Source organism: Citrus sinensis, chromosome 5, assembly GCF_022201045.2.
Source record: "Citrus sinensis cultivar Valencia sweet orange chromosome 5, DVS_A1.0, whole genome shotgun sequence".
Taxonomy (NCBI): Eukaryota; Viridiplantae; Streptophyta; class Magnoliopsida; order Sapindales; family Rutaceae; genus Citrus; species Citrus sinensis.
Window position 1 is genome coordinate 31,485,578 of NC_068560.1, and position 16,449 is coordinate 31,502,026.

General features: G+C 35.0%; 1 protein-coding gene across 2 annotated transcripts; it reads left to right on the top strand.

Moving 5' to 3' along the window:
- The first annotated feature begins 6,418 nt into the window (after nt 1-6,418).
- LOC102608296 (transport inhibitor response 1-like protein) lies at nt 6,419-10,646 on the top strand. 2 transcript variants are annotated; one of them, XR_001507697.3, is made up of 4 exons: nt 6,419-7,553; nt 7,836-8,340; nt 8,422-9,543; nt 9,986-10,646. XR_001507697.3 is itself a non-coding variant. In XM_006472455.4 (3 exons), exons 1-3 carry the CDS (start codon nt 6,901-6,903, stop codon nt 9,181-9,183), a joined length of 1,920 nt encoding a protein of 639 aa, XP_006472518.2. In that variant the 5' UTR covers nt 6,419-6,900; the 3' UTR covers nt 9,184-10,646. The 2 variants fall into 2 exon arrangements, 1 of the variants encoding a protein (XP_006472518.2); XM_006472455.4 differs by having other exon boundaries at nt 8,422-10,646.
- The last annotated feature ends 5,803 nt before the right edge of the window (nt 10,647-16,449 follow it).

Here is a 16,449-nt window from a genome sequence, read left to right on the forward strand (position 1 = left end):
GTGGGGGGCTATAGGCACCCCGGTAACTTCCTTTTCAAGCCCCTCCTCTGTGAATGCTTATTTTGATTCCTACAGTGTCATTTTCTATTTTTTTTAATTTCTTCCATTCAACTCTAATTACAGTTTTTTGTTACACAAAATTTTGAATGAATAAATCATGTATGTTTAACTGAAAAAATTATGTATATTTGAATCAATTAGAGTTAAAAGTGGACTCAAATAACTAATCATCAATTTTTTTTAATAAAAAAAGAGAAAATAATAAGAAAGAAAATTTATTATTTAAATTTATACATGAAATTGAAAAATGGATTAGGAGATTGATAAGAATGAGAATTCATTAGTAGAATCGCAATGATTAGAATACAAAGTGTTTGTGAGAAAGTAAAATGTATGAAAAACCGTGGTATAGTTACGTAGGTGTCAAGAGTTAAGAGAGAAAATACGGGGGTTTGTTTAGATTTATTATGTCCTTTAATGCAATTGTGATACTGAGGGTTTTTTCAAGAATTGTGGAAGGTGGTCAATAATTCGAGTCAACCGTTTGTTCAAACATGAGGTTTCATGGCTCAATAATACTTCCCAGTCCACGAGGGCCCAGGTCTTACTTATTTGGGTTTGGTCTAGTTTGTTCTGATTTTGGGCTGTAATGGGTCAAACACATGCCAAGTGGGGCTTTCAACATCCCTCCAAATCCTTGTAACACCCCTTCTTTATTTATTTACCACAAATATCACAGTTTAATTTATAAGATACAAATCCATGTATCAAATTAATTATCTTCCCATAAATTTCACCTTAAAAAAGTACTTGTTTAAATTTTTTTTAATCAAGTACATACAAACCCTAAAATTTTAAAATATTTTATTCTTATTATCTAGTTTCTACTGTCATGATTCTAAACTCTTTTAACTTTTTCAAAAAAAAAAAATCAGCTTAAAATTTAAAATATAATTATACACTATGAAATGAGGTTAGTGTAAATTTTTTTTACAAAAATCGTTTAAGTGTTTAACTAAATTTCTATTCAAAACAAGAATTGAATTAATTTATTTTTGGATTATTTAGGTAATTTCAAATTTTAAGGGGTGCTAAAAGGCCTACTCATATACAAAACTTAGGATGTGAGCATATAATGTGCAATAACGTTAGTAATTCTAATAATCTGATCTGTAATGTGCGCGCATCAAATTAAAAATTGTCAATAACATACTTGTTAGAGCATCATGTTTCATTTTTACAATTTCGTAACAATGTTTTATGAGGGCCATACTATATAGTTATTTTTCAACCTTGTAAGTATAGTAGAAGTACTCTTTTGGACCAGTTTGCAGTTATGGTGACTAAGGAGACAAACTGTATAGATAAAATAAGCTATTAATTAAAAAAATAGTTTGATATTTGGTAAATTATATTGTTGTAGTTGCTTTAGATTTGAAAAGCAAAGTACATGCACTTGGTAAATTTTATTATGAATGTTCCGTTTTATTATATTATGACCAAAATAGATATAAATTTAAATTATATTTTACTTAAATATTAAAGTTTATATAAAAATAAGACAAAATTATCTTTTGTTAAAATATTAAGGTTATTGTGAGAACTTTAATAAAATGTTGTACCTTATTTAATAAGCTACATATAAAAAATAATCTCCTCCTTACTTTTAAAAGTTATTGTAAAAATTGAGAATCTTATAAAATAAGCACATTTTAAAGATTTTACTAAAACTTTTTGTAAAAACTTACTGAATAAACTATTTATAGCATTTTAATCTCAATCTAAAAAAGGGTCTTACTTCTACATTTGATATAATTTGACCAAAAATTTACAAATATTAAGATTATGTTAGACTTTTCAAAAACCTTTATTTTGAAAAAATAAATAATAACATTTTAAATTGTTTTAAAGGTGCTTAATAAAATTTAAAACCATCCAAAATTGTTTGATTTATGCAACAAATACGATGGTACTTTGACATTGTGGCCTATAATAGATAAATTAGATAAAAAAAACCTAAGAAGTCTATCCGTATACATATTCTTGAGAAGATTTTAAAAGCTAAAAAAAAGGAAAACGAAAGGTTACTTGCACCTAAGAATCCTTGAGTTATATTGTATATCATGTATAAATATACGGTAGCACAAGCATTAGCACATTTGAAAGCCATTGAGCATTGCGAGTATTAAGAAGTGGAGAGGGAGTGGGAGGTGGTCATTCTTGTAGGTTTAAGTGTACTTTTCAATCAATTTTAGATAAATCGAGTCAGCTACTCATTGAATTTAATGATCAATGCTTCTTAATCTCAGCTTTGAGGTCAACAGTTTAAGCATTTCTTTATGATTACGGGAGTGAAATTTATCATAATTAGAAGTAGCCTCCCCTCCCCAATTCTTTTATGAGGCAAATTTCTCAACTGGGTTTAAGATGAACCACATCAAAATATGTGTCAGCAAATTTTTTATTCTAATATTTGCAAAAAGTTGCATTGTGATGTGAAAAAAGAAAGTCTTGGACAGATCAAAATCAAACGAGCCAGACCCAGACACTGTTTATAGTGAGAAATAATTTGAACATTCAACTCAACATCTGGACAAAAATTTAAACAATTCGTGGAAGTTTCTTTCAATCTTTCCCCGTTTCCTGGACCTACACAGTGATGTTGCGTCACCCATTTGTCTGATTTTTGTGTAGCTCCTGTCTCTTACCACCATAGCTGGAAAAGCCTACCTATTCCCCATGAAATTATCACTTCAAAGCTTTTTTTTTTTTTTTTTTTTTTTTAATGCTTTCAACCTTTTTCCTCCACAACTTGGACCATACAACTGTTCAGGGAGCTTATTGCTTGGTGGAAATATATAAAAGAAATTACTCTTTTTTTCTCTTTCGTCGCTGTGACTACTTGGAATCAAAGGCTTTATAGAAACCTTCACAAATTTGTTGGCAAAGAATCATTTTGAAAAGCTACCACACTTGGGTTCTTTTTTTTTTTTTTTTTTGTTTTGTTCGAATCTACGCTGTCACGCTCTTGCTTCAATTACAATTCATATTGTTCACGTACATATGTATGGATACGTAAGAGAGAGAAAAAGAAGAAGGAGGTCTTCAAGTATAATTTTGATGGTGAAAAGTCATGGAATATATGTAATTAATATTTTTGTCAATGTAATGAACATATCATATCCTTGTGTTAGCTTTTGCTTTATCTTTTGATTTTTTTTTAAAAAATTAACTCACGTATTAATTGAAACTCGAATCGAGAGTTTGAAACTTAAAAAAACTGTTTAATTTTTGAAATTTATCTTTTTACTTTAGACCTAACAAATAACATTAAAAAAAGTCCCCTTTTACTATATAAATATTCGCCGTTGATTAATGTATCAAGATTTTTACATCAAGCATAAGCCTTCTTTCCTTAAGTGGGTTAAAAGGAAAAAAAAAAAGCGTACCCCGTCCCAAAGTTAAAAGTCAGAATCTTTTTCTTCTCTCTCTTTTTTGCAAATAATTTAACCTGTTAAAATAACGTATTTTTCAACCAAACGACATACCCTTAATTGTTTGTATTTACCATTTATACAAATTGTTCCATGAGCTAAAATTACGATATGATAACAGATAGGAAATTTTAAATGGCGGCTTATAACACATGGGTATTTATTGGAGATGTTTATTTAACCTGCCGAATTAACATGACTCGATTAATTTAAATATCAACATTATCTCACAAATACGATGTATCTCAAGTCAAATTATTACTCTAATCCAGCACATAAATGGACAACATGAACCAAATGTAATGTTGATTAATAAATAGCTTGAAGATTCTGCTTGAGCTGTCATGTTTTATGTATTGAATTTGAATCCATCCAAATTTCCAAGTCACCTGTAATTGTTCTAATTGTATAAAACATGGATCTTCAGACACGAAACAACTCGTTGTACAAAACACAGCCCATGTCTAAGGTGGCCCAGTTATGAGATGATTCTCACCATATCTACACACACACACACACACACACTCAGCATCATACCAAAAATGATTTTCACCGTAATCATAAGATGCCTCTTTCAAAATAATAATAATAAGATAACTTTTTACTGATGGTTGACTATCCGTATTCCGTACGTAGTTTATACCCTATTGAGGAAAACGTATTCATTAAACGTGTTTGGACGAGAGTAATATTAAGATGTTTGACCTTTTAAGATGTCTTTGTACTACACATTTATTTATTTAAAAAAAAAAAAAAACCTTTTGTATGGTTTATCTATGCTATTGCTTTTTTTTATTTATTTAAATAAATTTATCTGTTAAAGTTGTCATATTAATTATTGAAATATGACCCAATTTAAATGTCTAAAATTATTCTATCAACTTCATGTTTGAAGCATTGAGAAAATGTATGTCTAGATTACTAGGGAATAACAAATTTCTACACGACAATGTAAGATATACAATTTGTGTAGATTTTAAAAAAATGACCAAACAAGTGTGGGAGTTTTTTCTTATGTTAAATAATCAAACAAATTAAAATATTTTTTTTCTTCATTGAATTATAGAGAAATATTATCAAAAGAGAGAGAAATTGGGGGGGGGGGGGGGGGGGGAGGGGGGGGAGGGGAAGAGTTACAAGAGAACAAGGGCCAAAACATTAAGCAGAAGCCTAAGATACAAAACAGAACTTGAATATTTGCCTAGCATTATTGAATTTAAATAAATTCTACTTAAGAAGCGATAGAAGTTAATTTTGAGGGAGGAAAAAAAAAGGACAAATCATTAGCAATCAAAGATGGTCAACACTAAAGTCAATAGAAGGGAGGCAAAATTAACCACAAATAGCCATTAAGTCTGAATGTATAAATAGGCTTGATTTGGAGTGGAATTTCACAAAAGATAAAAAAGAGATGATTATGAGTATTATTTACAAAACAAGTAAAAATGACAAGATATGACATTTCTAAAGATTAGATCCAATAAAAGAAAAAAAAAAAAAATATATATATATATATATAACAAATGATGCAAACCTCAGCGAAATCTAAAGAAGGAGAGCGAAAGAGTTCAATTACATCCACTCTCTTTTAACCTTTTTTTTTTAATAACTTTTTTAACAATTATTAGCATTATCTAAATTTATTTTCTTTTTATGTTTTCTTCACTAACACCACAGGAAAGCGAGAGAGAAAGGGGGGGCTGCTGCACCCGGCTGCCGCTTCCTGCTGAGTTATTATGTACGTAAAGATTAAAGAGAACCAGTGGGAGTGATTCTCACGCGGATGTACGACGCGTGTATAAAATAATCCATCGAGTCCATTGACTGATTTCAACTGGCTTTCTCAGGTTTTGCCCAAAGTAGCCTCTTTCTCCTCCTGAAGCTTCAGTAACCAACAACTATTTACTTCCCTTTCATTGGTCCGTGCATTTTACTTTCCTTTCAACAGCGCAGAGACAAACGCAAGCCCCTCTCGGTTTGTGGATAAAACAAATTAACGACGGATATTTGCTAAAAGATCCACTATTTTAGATATATTTCAAATTCGACAAAAAATGTTGTCTGATTTAACATTGTCGCCCGTAACTTCAAAAATGGAATGGAATGTTATTGAAGCAGACAAGAAACGTGTTAGGCTTGCCATACCCATACCCTATGTTTGGTTTTACACGTGGCATGATGGCTTGAATACCAAATACAAGTTTCGTACAATTATATATATAACATTCCTAAACTAATTATAGATATTTGAAAAAAAAAAGAGTTTATATTTTATTGGTAAATTTTAAAAAAATAATAATAGACAAAAATATTTATATGAATAATATAATTAAACTAGTATATATATTTAAATGAGAAAACTTATTAGAAAATTGAGAATAAGCGTAAGAAGAAGGCATTGACATTGTTTGTTTTGAAGAAAATTGACTAAAGTCTCTATCTTCTAGATTTTCTTTTCTATGCAACAACTTTAGTTAGTAACGAAATTTAATGTAACGACTTTGAGAATTTTGATCCTAATAGGCTGTGATATTAAACTTTAAACATATTTTATTTATGCTATTATTACTAAAGGAATATCTACTTTATGACTTAAGCATTGAATTTTTTTTTCATAAAAACTTTGACAACTCTTATTATTTATGTGCTATAAGTTTTGTGAGATCAATATCTATCTCTATTAATTATAGGCAGTCTTATCAAGTACATATTTTAAAATCAAGTGTACGTCTGTATTTATTAGAAAAAGGGTCTTGCAAATAAGTGAGTAGCTAAAATACGAAAAGAGTCAATTAACTCAATGTGAACAATACAATGTCAACTGCTTCGGTCTATAAATTCAAGTATACAACTAGATTTAGGCGTCAATAAGGTCAAACAATGTTCTGGTGTAAATTTAAGAATCTTTTAAGGGGTATCTACAAATAACACATACCGAAGGGGGGGGGGGCATTATGATTCTTTCCAGTTTCAATTATGTAATTTTTTTAAAAAGAAAAATGAAAAGCAGAATAAAAAAAGACAAAAGCTCGCAAAAGGGCAAACCCCAAATAATGGAGGAGAAGTGTGGAGAGCCATTGGATATTGCAGTGCAGCAGCAGCAACAACAGCAGCAGCAGCAGCGGATGAAAGAGAAATAAAAGAAATTGGCTAATGGAGGATCCCAATGCTCACTATTTACAATCACTCACACAGTCCCCCCTCTCATTTTTTCTCTTTCCTCTAAATCCCTAAATTCACTTACTTTCAGCTACCTCTTTCTCTCTCTCTCTCTATCTCTCTCTGATGATCTATCTATTTATTCAATCCTAAATCTTCGCCACCAATTTTTTTTTTTTTTGGGGGAAAATCCGACATCGATTACAAACAGTAAAAGGAGCCCTTTTTAAATTTAATCGCACATCTCATGCGGCAGGATCTTACCGTACAACAAATGTCCGAAGACGACGACCGATCTCCGCCGTTGGATCTCCGCTGTGGTGCCGCTCCTTCTATCAACAAAGCTCGTAATTGCTCCGGAGAAGCTGTTTCCGGGTCCGGATCCTCAACTTCATCGTCCATACCCGCGTCTGTACCCGTTACCGTTACCGAGTACCAGTCCCAGTATCCGGACCAAGTCCTTGAGATCGTTCTCGAAAACGTGCTTCAATTCTTAACCTCTCGCCGCGACCGGAACGCCGCCTCATTGGTGTGCAAGTCATGGTGGCGTGCGGAGGCCCTCACTCGATCCGAGCTCTTCATCGGAAACTGCTACGCGGTCTCGCCGGACCGGGCCAGGGGCCGGTTCAGGCGGGTTCGGTCAGTGGTGTTGAAAGGGAAGCCGAGGTTTGCTGACTTTAATCTGATGCCCCCTGACTGGGGGGCCCACTTCGGGCCGTGGGTATGCGTATTGGCTAATGCTTATCCGTGGCTTGAAAAGGTTTACCTGAAGCGCATGTCCATCACGGATGATGATCTGGCGCTGCTCGCCGAGTCATTTTCGGGGTTTAAGGAGCTGACGCTTGTTTGCTGTGAAGGGTTTGGAACCTGTGGACTTGCTTTCATTGCCAGCAAGTGCAGGTAGATTTATCTTTTTCCCCCCAAAATTTTAACATTTAGTATTTGAGATTGAATCGCTTGCTGAAGCTTTTTGTTTGATCTTGGAAGAAATGTTTAGATCTGTTATTGTTATTGGTTTAGCGAAAGTTAAGTTTGCTGTTTTTTTTTTTGCGACTGTATATGAAGTAATGTTGTACTGGAGTACAAAGCATATGAATCTAAGTAGTGGTTTGAATTTATATTAGGAGAAAATAGAAACGCGGTGAAGCATATAAATATTTGATTGATATTTTTATGTTTCAGGCAACTGAGAGTGCTTGATCTGATTGAAACGGAGGTCACTGATGATGAGGTAGATTGGATATCTCTTTTCCCTGAGGGTGAAACTTGTCTGGAATCATTGATTTTCGATTGTGTAGACTGTGCAATAAATTTTGAGGCCTTGGAGAAACTGGTGGCAAGGTCTCCTTTTCTGAGGAAACTTAGATTGAACCGTCATGTTTCAATTCGGCAGTTGTACCGCCTGATGGTTAGAGCTCCCCAGCTTACACATCTCGGCACAGGGAAATACGGTCCATCAGAGGTTGCTCAGAGACAGGGTGATACTGAACCGGATTATATAGCTGCTTTTGCCGCTTGCAAATCCTTAGTTTGTCTGTCTGGTTTCAGGGAAATCACTCCTGATTATTTGTCTGCAATTTATCCAGTTTGCGCTAATCTAACTTCACTGAATTTCAGTTATGCCACTATCACTGCTGACCAACTCAAACCAGTCATATGCAACTGTCACAAACTTCAAAATTTTTGGGTAGGTGTCCCTTGTGTTATTGATTATCAATGTTTTGAAGAAATATGGGTTTTGAAGCTTATCTTGGCTGTCATTATGCAGGCCCTCGATTCAATATGTGATGAAGGACTTCAGGCCGTGGCTGCAACGTGCAAAGAACTTCGTGAACTTCGGGTTTTTCCTATGAATGCTCAAGAGGATGTTGAGGGCCCTGTCTCTGAAGTGGGTCTCCAAGCAATTTCCGAGGGTTGTAGGAAGCTGCAATCTATTTTATATTTCTGTCAACGGATGACAAATGCAGCTGTTATAGCAATGTCTAGTAACTGTCTGGAACTTGAGGTCTTTCGGCTATGTATAATGGGGCGACATAGGCCTGATCATGCTACTGGAGAACCTATGGATGAAGGATTTGGAGCCATTGTCAGGAACTGTAGGAAGCTCACCAGGCTTGCTGTTTCTGGTTTATTAACTGATAGAGCTTTCGGTTATATTGGCAAATATGGGAAATTGATCAGGACCCTTTCAGTTGCTTTTGCTGGAGACAGTGATATGGGTCTGAAATATGTGCTTGAGGGATGCCCCAAGTTACAGAAGCTTGAGATTAGAGATAGCCCATTCGGTGATGCTGCTTTACGTTCTGGCTTACACCACTACTACAACATGAGGTTCCTGTGGATGTCTTCTTGTAGATTGACTCGCCAAGGTTGCCAGGAGATTGCTCAAGCAATGCCCCGCCTGGTTGTGGAAGTGATTAGGTCTGACGATGAGGAGGAAACAGATAATTATGTTGAGACATTATACATGTATCGGTCTCTTGAAGGACCAAGGCATGATGCTCCAAAATTTGTAACTATCTTAAGGTGAAACCATAATTTGGTTATGCTCTTGTAGGCATTTGCTATGGAGAACCAAAGTAGTTTCAGCTGTTCTTCTGGTGGCTGTTGATGAAGTTACAGGTTATTTTTTGTTAGAAATTGATTACAGTGGGTGCCTTTTATATAAGCCCGCAAGAAGGTCCTCTGCGTAGTTGTTGAACAATTACAATGATAAGAGTACCGAACTTCTATTGTTATGGACTGTTGCTATGCAATTAAAGGAGAAGCAATGCTAAGGACCACACTTATTCTTTGCTAGGGTTATTTCAATGAAGCTGGGAGGACCGAGGCTAATGAGCAAGATGGATGTCTTTGTTAATGTACTGGCCCGTGGAATATTGTTCTAGCGGTACGCATCTAGATTTCATGTTACCTTTTGTTTTCATGTTCATTTTATCATAAGAGAAGGGTCTGCCAGAGAAGGGAGGGGTTTGTTGTCCAACAATCCAACATCAAGAGTTGATTGAACATCCATGTTTTGCACTTGGATCACATGGGAATGGAGCTTGAAGAATTGGACGGGAGATATTTAAAGGTGAATCGATGAACAATTTTTTCATGCCACCTGCTGAGAATCAGAAAGGAGAAAAGCTAGCGTCCAGTGTTGGGAGACTTGGGTCGCTCATTGTGAATCGATTTTAGTTTAGATTAAACTGTAGCCGGTGGAAACTAAATGCCCTAGTCTGATACAACTCTCTCTTCTTTTCTCTTCTTTCCATGTGTTTGTTTTTGTTTTCAGATGTGTTGGTGTAGTACCTGACTGTTTAATTTATTGTTGTTGTTGTTGTTAGCAATTTGAGATGGGGAAATAAATGTCAAATCTCGATTGACAGTGATGAGGTCCATTAATTATGCGTCGAAAGTGGTGTTGTACTACTACACAGACAGATCCAGGAACCCTTTCCCCGTCCCTCGCCACGTGGGGTTTCTCTTCAATGGAAATCCTAGTTCTCAAAGGGATGATGGATGGTCCTGATCATTTTGTGTGTCCTGCGTATTGTACTCTCTGCTTCATAGAATTATAAAACCAAAGCTCATGCTCGTTCAGATCAAGTTCGCGGAACCATCTGATGTGTGTCAAAAGTGGGGTCGGGGTGGTGCCAAAATCTAGCAGATATTATGGTATTATGTGAAATGAGTCGATGAATCGTGCGGAGTTGCTCTCTGTGCATGCTCTGACTTAATACTTGTATCGTATGGATGGATATCTACTTGCCAAAAGTTGAAGGTGGGACCATTTAAATTTCGATGATTTGTCACACCCCTGCGTTTGCGTTATAAAGCAGCCAAGTGAAGTGCACCAGTCTCTCTCTTATAATTAGGAGGATAGAAATCTATCCGCCCTCTTTGTTGCTATTCTTTCTGGCAGGATTGAAAAAGCAAAGCTTATCATCGAAGTGGGATCTGACTGTACAATTACAATTGAATATAGTGATTATCATGGGAAGCAAAGCTTGGTTTTTCTTTCTTGTCTTATCCATTTTTAGTCCTAGCCAAGCAAGTGGCCCAAAATGGCCATAATACTAATTAATGCCCCCCATATGGTTTCTTCTATCCTTTGCTCGTTCAAGTTTTGTGAACAGTGATAAAACTGTGGAGTAATGTGATAACATCACTACACAAGGTCAGTATTGTTGCTTATTATAACGTAAGCAAGTAATACAGAGCCCACAGTGAATTAAAAAAAAAAAGAAAAAGAAAGGCAAAGGGTGAGAAAGCTACAGTGATTTCAGCTGCTTATCCATTTTGCTTGCGGTTAGTGTGGGGTGACCAATTGCCAATACCCACACAATGGTGAATGGGAGCCTCTGCTTTTTGATTCTATCTTTAGAGTTTGCCTTTTGTTTTTCTTTTTCGGCAACCCATCCTTGTCCTCGAGAAAAAAAATAAAAGTGAAAAAGAAACAAACTGATAATGACCCAACACAACACAGGAGCAAGGGTTGAGAAATCTTAGCCTTTGAAGACGTGAAATTGCCCCTCTTGATGGACTTATCTTACCTACTGCCTCTGGACATGTCATATCTATCCATCATTTGATGGAGAGACTCTCATTTAATTGAACGGTCCTGATTGATTGTGAACAAACAAGAACATCAGCCCAAAGTTTGATTACCACCTTCTTAGCACATGCATTAGAATCATACTGTTCCTAAAGCAACAGAACTTTGAATAAATACAATAAATAAATAAACAAATTGCCATACAAAAGTTAAGCTGCTTTGAGGCTGATTGGTGGACACCCATCTCAAAAGGAGAGGGCCCCACCATTAGATAAATGACTATGTGGGCCACGTGTACGGTATGAGAGGTGGGATACATTAATGCCTTTTTATCAAATTTAAAAACGTTATCAAACTCATATAATCATGCATTTAATTATAATATCATTTGTTGATAAAAAAAAATTAGTGGATCGCCAGAGACAGAGCAGCAGCTAACGTACAAGTAACAAGCGACGAAGTCTAAGTGGGGTGGTCTGGTGGCAAAATGGAAAAAAAGTAAAAAGAAAAGAAAAAGCGTCGGCGAAGCAAGCTATCAGGGAGGGGGCAAAAAAAAAATTAAATTTTAGATCTGTTTGACATTGATCAATTGTATTTTATAAGTTATAATTATTGTTAAAAAAAATTATAATTATAAAATAAAAATAAATAATATATACTAAATATAATAATTAAATAATAATTTTAATAAAAATATAATTTTTTTTATTATACAAATATAAAGTTAAATCAATTTAATTTTATATTACAACAAGTAGTGTTTATTAAATATATTATTATTGTAGTTTAAAAATTATAATTGATCAATTTCAATCTTAAATAAGACATTCAACACACACACACACACACAAAAACAACAAAAAAAAAGTTGTTTTGGACCTTTGGGTTGGGGGAGGGGGGGTTGGTTTTGCATTGCTTAATTGCTTTCGTCTGTTAAGCACGTTCAGAGGTGAACTAAGCACGAGGTCAACCACTAAAGTGTGTTCTTTCCTCCTCTGGCATTCTCAAGCTCAACCACTTAATTTAAATTTTGCCCCATATGCTTAGCTGCTTCTTATTATTATTATTATTATTATTATTATTATAAATTGAACCACCCTTTTTCCCAGCGCTAATTCCAGGATTGATTTTGCTTTTTCGCGAATGAAAACCTGTCGTGTTTTATTTGGAAAATTTTAGCCAACTTAACATGCAGACAAAATGAAACTTCATTCTGTGTAATAAGAAACTCGCTAAGACGGTAGTAATAATAAATATACGAGCAACCTCAATCATAAAACTTACGTTAATAAACCTCGCAGATTCATGATACGGCTGGCAATTAACTTAACAAAAAGGGGTTTGGTAGAACTGACTTAGATATTGTGGGAGAATTTACTTAAAAAGAGTTAGGCTTTGGCTTTTCACGAGTACCAACGAGCTAACTGGCGGGCCAAACATGGCTTGGCTTGCTAAGAGGTTCTATGTGTATCATCCGATCACGGGCTAATCTATTGAGGGACTTGTGGGGATAACAATCGCATACAAACAAAAAGCAAATGGTTTTGACACAGTCCCTTACATGACTTGGATGACATGTGACGTTTCTGTACTATTATTAGATATTTTAGTCACTGGGTGCTCAAATTTATCAGGAAAATACATGTGACTCTCACTCTCACTGCTTGCACCATTTGGGTAATTGATTGTCGAATACCAAAGTGAAAGCTATCTCCTTGTTTGCATACATATTGAATTAAGATCTATTTCTGTATGAATTATGATGTGAGTCAAAGTTGTTTCTTTTCGACGAGTGAAGCACAAAGTCATTCATTCTTGCAAACATCTAAATGTCAAACTAAGAATGGTTCGTGGCATGCATATATATTATTGTTTTGGTAAAATCAAATGTCAAAAGTAGACAAAAGGTTAATTCATAATATGGTTCTTTATTAAAATTAATGATTATGAGTATTCCATTTCTCTAGTAGGCTCAATTACTACTAGGTTACAGCCCGCCCACCTTTCTCCCCCAGCCAACAAAAGGAGCACAAATGAAGTATGGCTGAGAAGCTAATTCTCAGGAAAAAAGTTATTCCAAAACAATGATCGCTAGTTGGTAAAAGTTTTGAAAGTGCAAAGATGGAATCTGGGTTCGGTTCGAGAAAATCTGAGAAGATATTCTGAGCCCGCCCTTGGCGAGTCAATATTGTTCTAATGATCTTTTATTAAAAAACAAAAAAAACAAAATAATGACAATACGCTGTCTGCATACAGATACAAACACATCTCGCTTAAGCCAAATCCAAATGTCAGGACCATCTACTACAAACTGACTTTAATCCGCAATCCTCTCAATCTAATTCACTGGTCACTAAAGTTTCTTAATAGTTGGGCATTCTAAAGAGTAAAGAACACGACTTTTTGCAAATGGGTGCAAGAAAAAGAGGACTTACTGCTCATCATTTTGTTCGGAAAACCCTGATACTAGCTTATAAATGTCAAATCTACGAACTAATCCCACTTCCTCGCCAAGAGACCAATCAAATCAAAACTACAAGTCATCATTGGATATTTAGTTGATTATTATTTTAAGCTCATTAAAACACTGGGATAATTTTGTCCTGCACCCAACTGTTTCAACATATTTCACCACACACCCATATGTTTCGAAAATACTCACTCCACACCCAATTCCGTTAATTTGACCGTTTATTCTAACGGTCAAAGGGCAAATTTGGAAATTCATATCCTAAATATTATTTGATGATGATAAATTAAATTTATTTGATAATTTAATTGATGAAATTATTATTAATTACCTTTAAATAAATTTTTTTAATGTAAACATTAATTATTAAATTAATATTTTATCTCATTTTATTTTTCTCTAATTCAAGATAAGGGGTATTTTGGACATTTACTTAAATTTCAAATAGCTCCGTTAAACATAACGGTCAAATTAACGGAATTGGGTGTGGAGTGAGTATTTTCGAAACATATGGGTGTGTGGCGAAAAATGTTGAAACAGTTGGGGGCAGGACAAAATTAACCCTTAAAACACATCAAATTACACAAAGTCAAGAGGCAAGTAAGTACCGGATCTACTTTTTATCACAAACACTGTTTCCATAATCACGCAGGACTCTGCGTGCCATTTTCACAATCGTGTCCTTCATTTTCATACGCTGGTTGAGGGGCTGAAGCTCAGGGGAAACGTCTTGAGGGGTGCTTTGACAATATTCCAATGAGCCGTCATCTATACAGTAAACGAAGACCTGAGACTGACTTAATCTCAGAATTTCATCTCAATGATGAGTAACTGAGAGCCTTGTGACTCCCGGTGCATTGCACCTCTTCTATTAGATTCTTACATGCAATTGGGCACATTATCCGCCGTTAAGTCCCAATAATCCAAAGAAAGATCTATCGAAATCGATTTATGATTTATCTAACAAAGCTAAATGAAGGCAGATTCCCATTTTCGCCATATGGGAGAATTTGCAACAAAAGGACGCAATGAGTCTGTTAGTTGTTTTCGCAGGATATATTCACCACCAAAATTGTCAAAAGTTGTTAAAAACTTGGCCTCACTACATATGATACAAGTGACTGATGGGATGGAAGATTCTTCTTCTTTTCAATAATTCTGACCTGAGAGCTAAATTCTTCATCTACGACGTTAAAAGTGGGGGAAATGATGTGCATAAAACAACAACATTCTCAAAGAAATATTTTTCCAACGAACAACAACAATCTTCAACTTGGTCAGGCCGTGGCCACTTGTTTCGCAAATCAATCGGCAACCAGGCCAACCTCAATTATTATTATTATTATTATTATTTTAATCAAATTGGCTATTCAAGAGTGATACTAGTCTCTCAGTCATTTGGTCTTCCGAGGGAATCCCTACTTAATCACTGTTTGACGGATATTAAAACCTCAGGCTCCAAGGGTCATTAACCTTTTAGATGCCCTACATTGACTTGAAAAGAGAGTAGGGGAATCTTCTAATCATTTCTCCTTTAGAACTAAAAATATTTTCCTCACCTCAAGTACTTCGATCATTTTGAGTGATTTTGTAACGAGCACGGTGTCTTTGAATTCCACCACAAACCCCTGAGATCTTTGATATTCCCACTCATTGAAAATAAAGTGGTTCGATCACTTTGCACTATCTTGGCCTTTCGACCCACCCGCCCCCCCCCAAAAAAAAAAGGAGAAAGGAAGACAGTCTCAGCGTTTAGATTGGGGTGGTCAAAAGAACCTTGAAAAAGAAAGGGTTAATTTTGTCCTGCCCCCAACTGTTTCAACATTTTTCGCCACACACCCATATGTTTCGAAAATACTCACTCCACACCCAATTCCGTTAATTTGACCGTTATGTTTAACGGAGCTATTTGAAATTTAAGTAAATGTCCAAAATACCCCTTATCTTGAATTAGAGAAAAATAAAATGAGATAAAATATTAATTTAATAATTAATGTTTACATTAAAAAAATTTATTTAAAGGTAATTAATAATAATTTCATCAATTAAATTATCAAATAAATTTAATTTATCATCATCAAATAATATTTAGGATATGAATTTCCAAATTTGCCCTTTGACCGTTAGAATAAACGGTCAAATTAACGGAATTGGGTGTGGAGTGAGTATTTTCGAAACATATGGGTGTGTGGTGAAATATGTTGAAACAGTTGGGTGCAGGACAAAATTATCCCAAAAAGAAACTCACTGATTTTCTTTCATGGTGGTGGGGCCCAGTTTGGTCAGGATCGACATCAATATGACCCAACTAAAAAGCATCCATTAAACTAACACAAGCTCTACCAATTACCAGGTACACGGATTTGATGAAAGATGAAGAAGTATAACAGAACTCCAGAAGGCTTCATCTAACTTTTTTTTTTTTTAAAAAAAAATGATAAATACCAGACAGGCTACACCCTACAGGCAATTAGACATTGCAGAATTACACAAACTGATTTTGGCGATGCCAAAAATCCTTAATAATGAAAACGGCATTCATTTGTAGTTATCAAATGTAGACACTCACTTCAGTCTAAATCATGAAATTGGGATGTAACAAGGAAAGTTGAGATCCACTAATAAAGTGACTTGCCATCATACCATCAAGCCAAAGAATCCATTGTGGCAACTGCTCTAAAGCCCACACAAAAAGGGTACGTGGGTTGAATGGATAGGCAGCCAATACAATTTCTGGTCAAAACCTTTATCAACAGCAATCTTGAAAGTCTGTAATCTTGTAT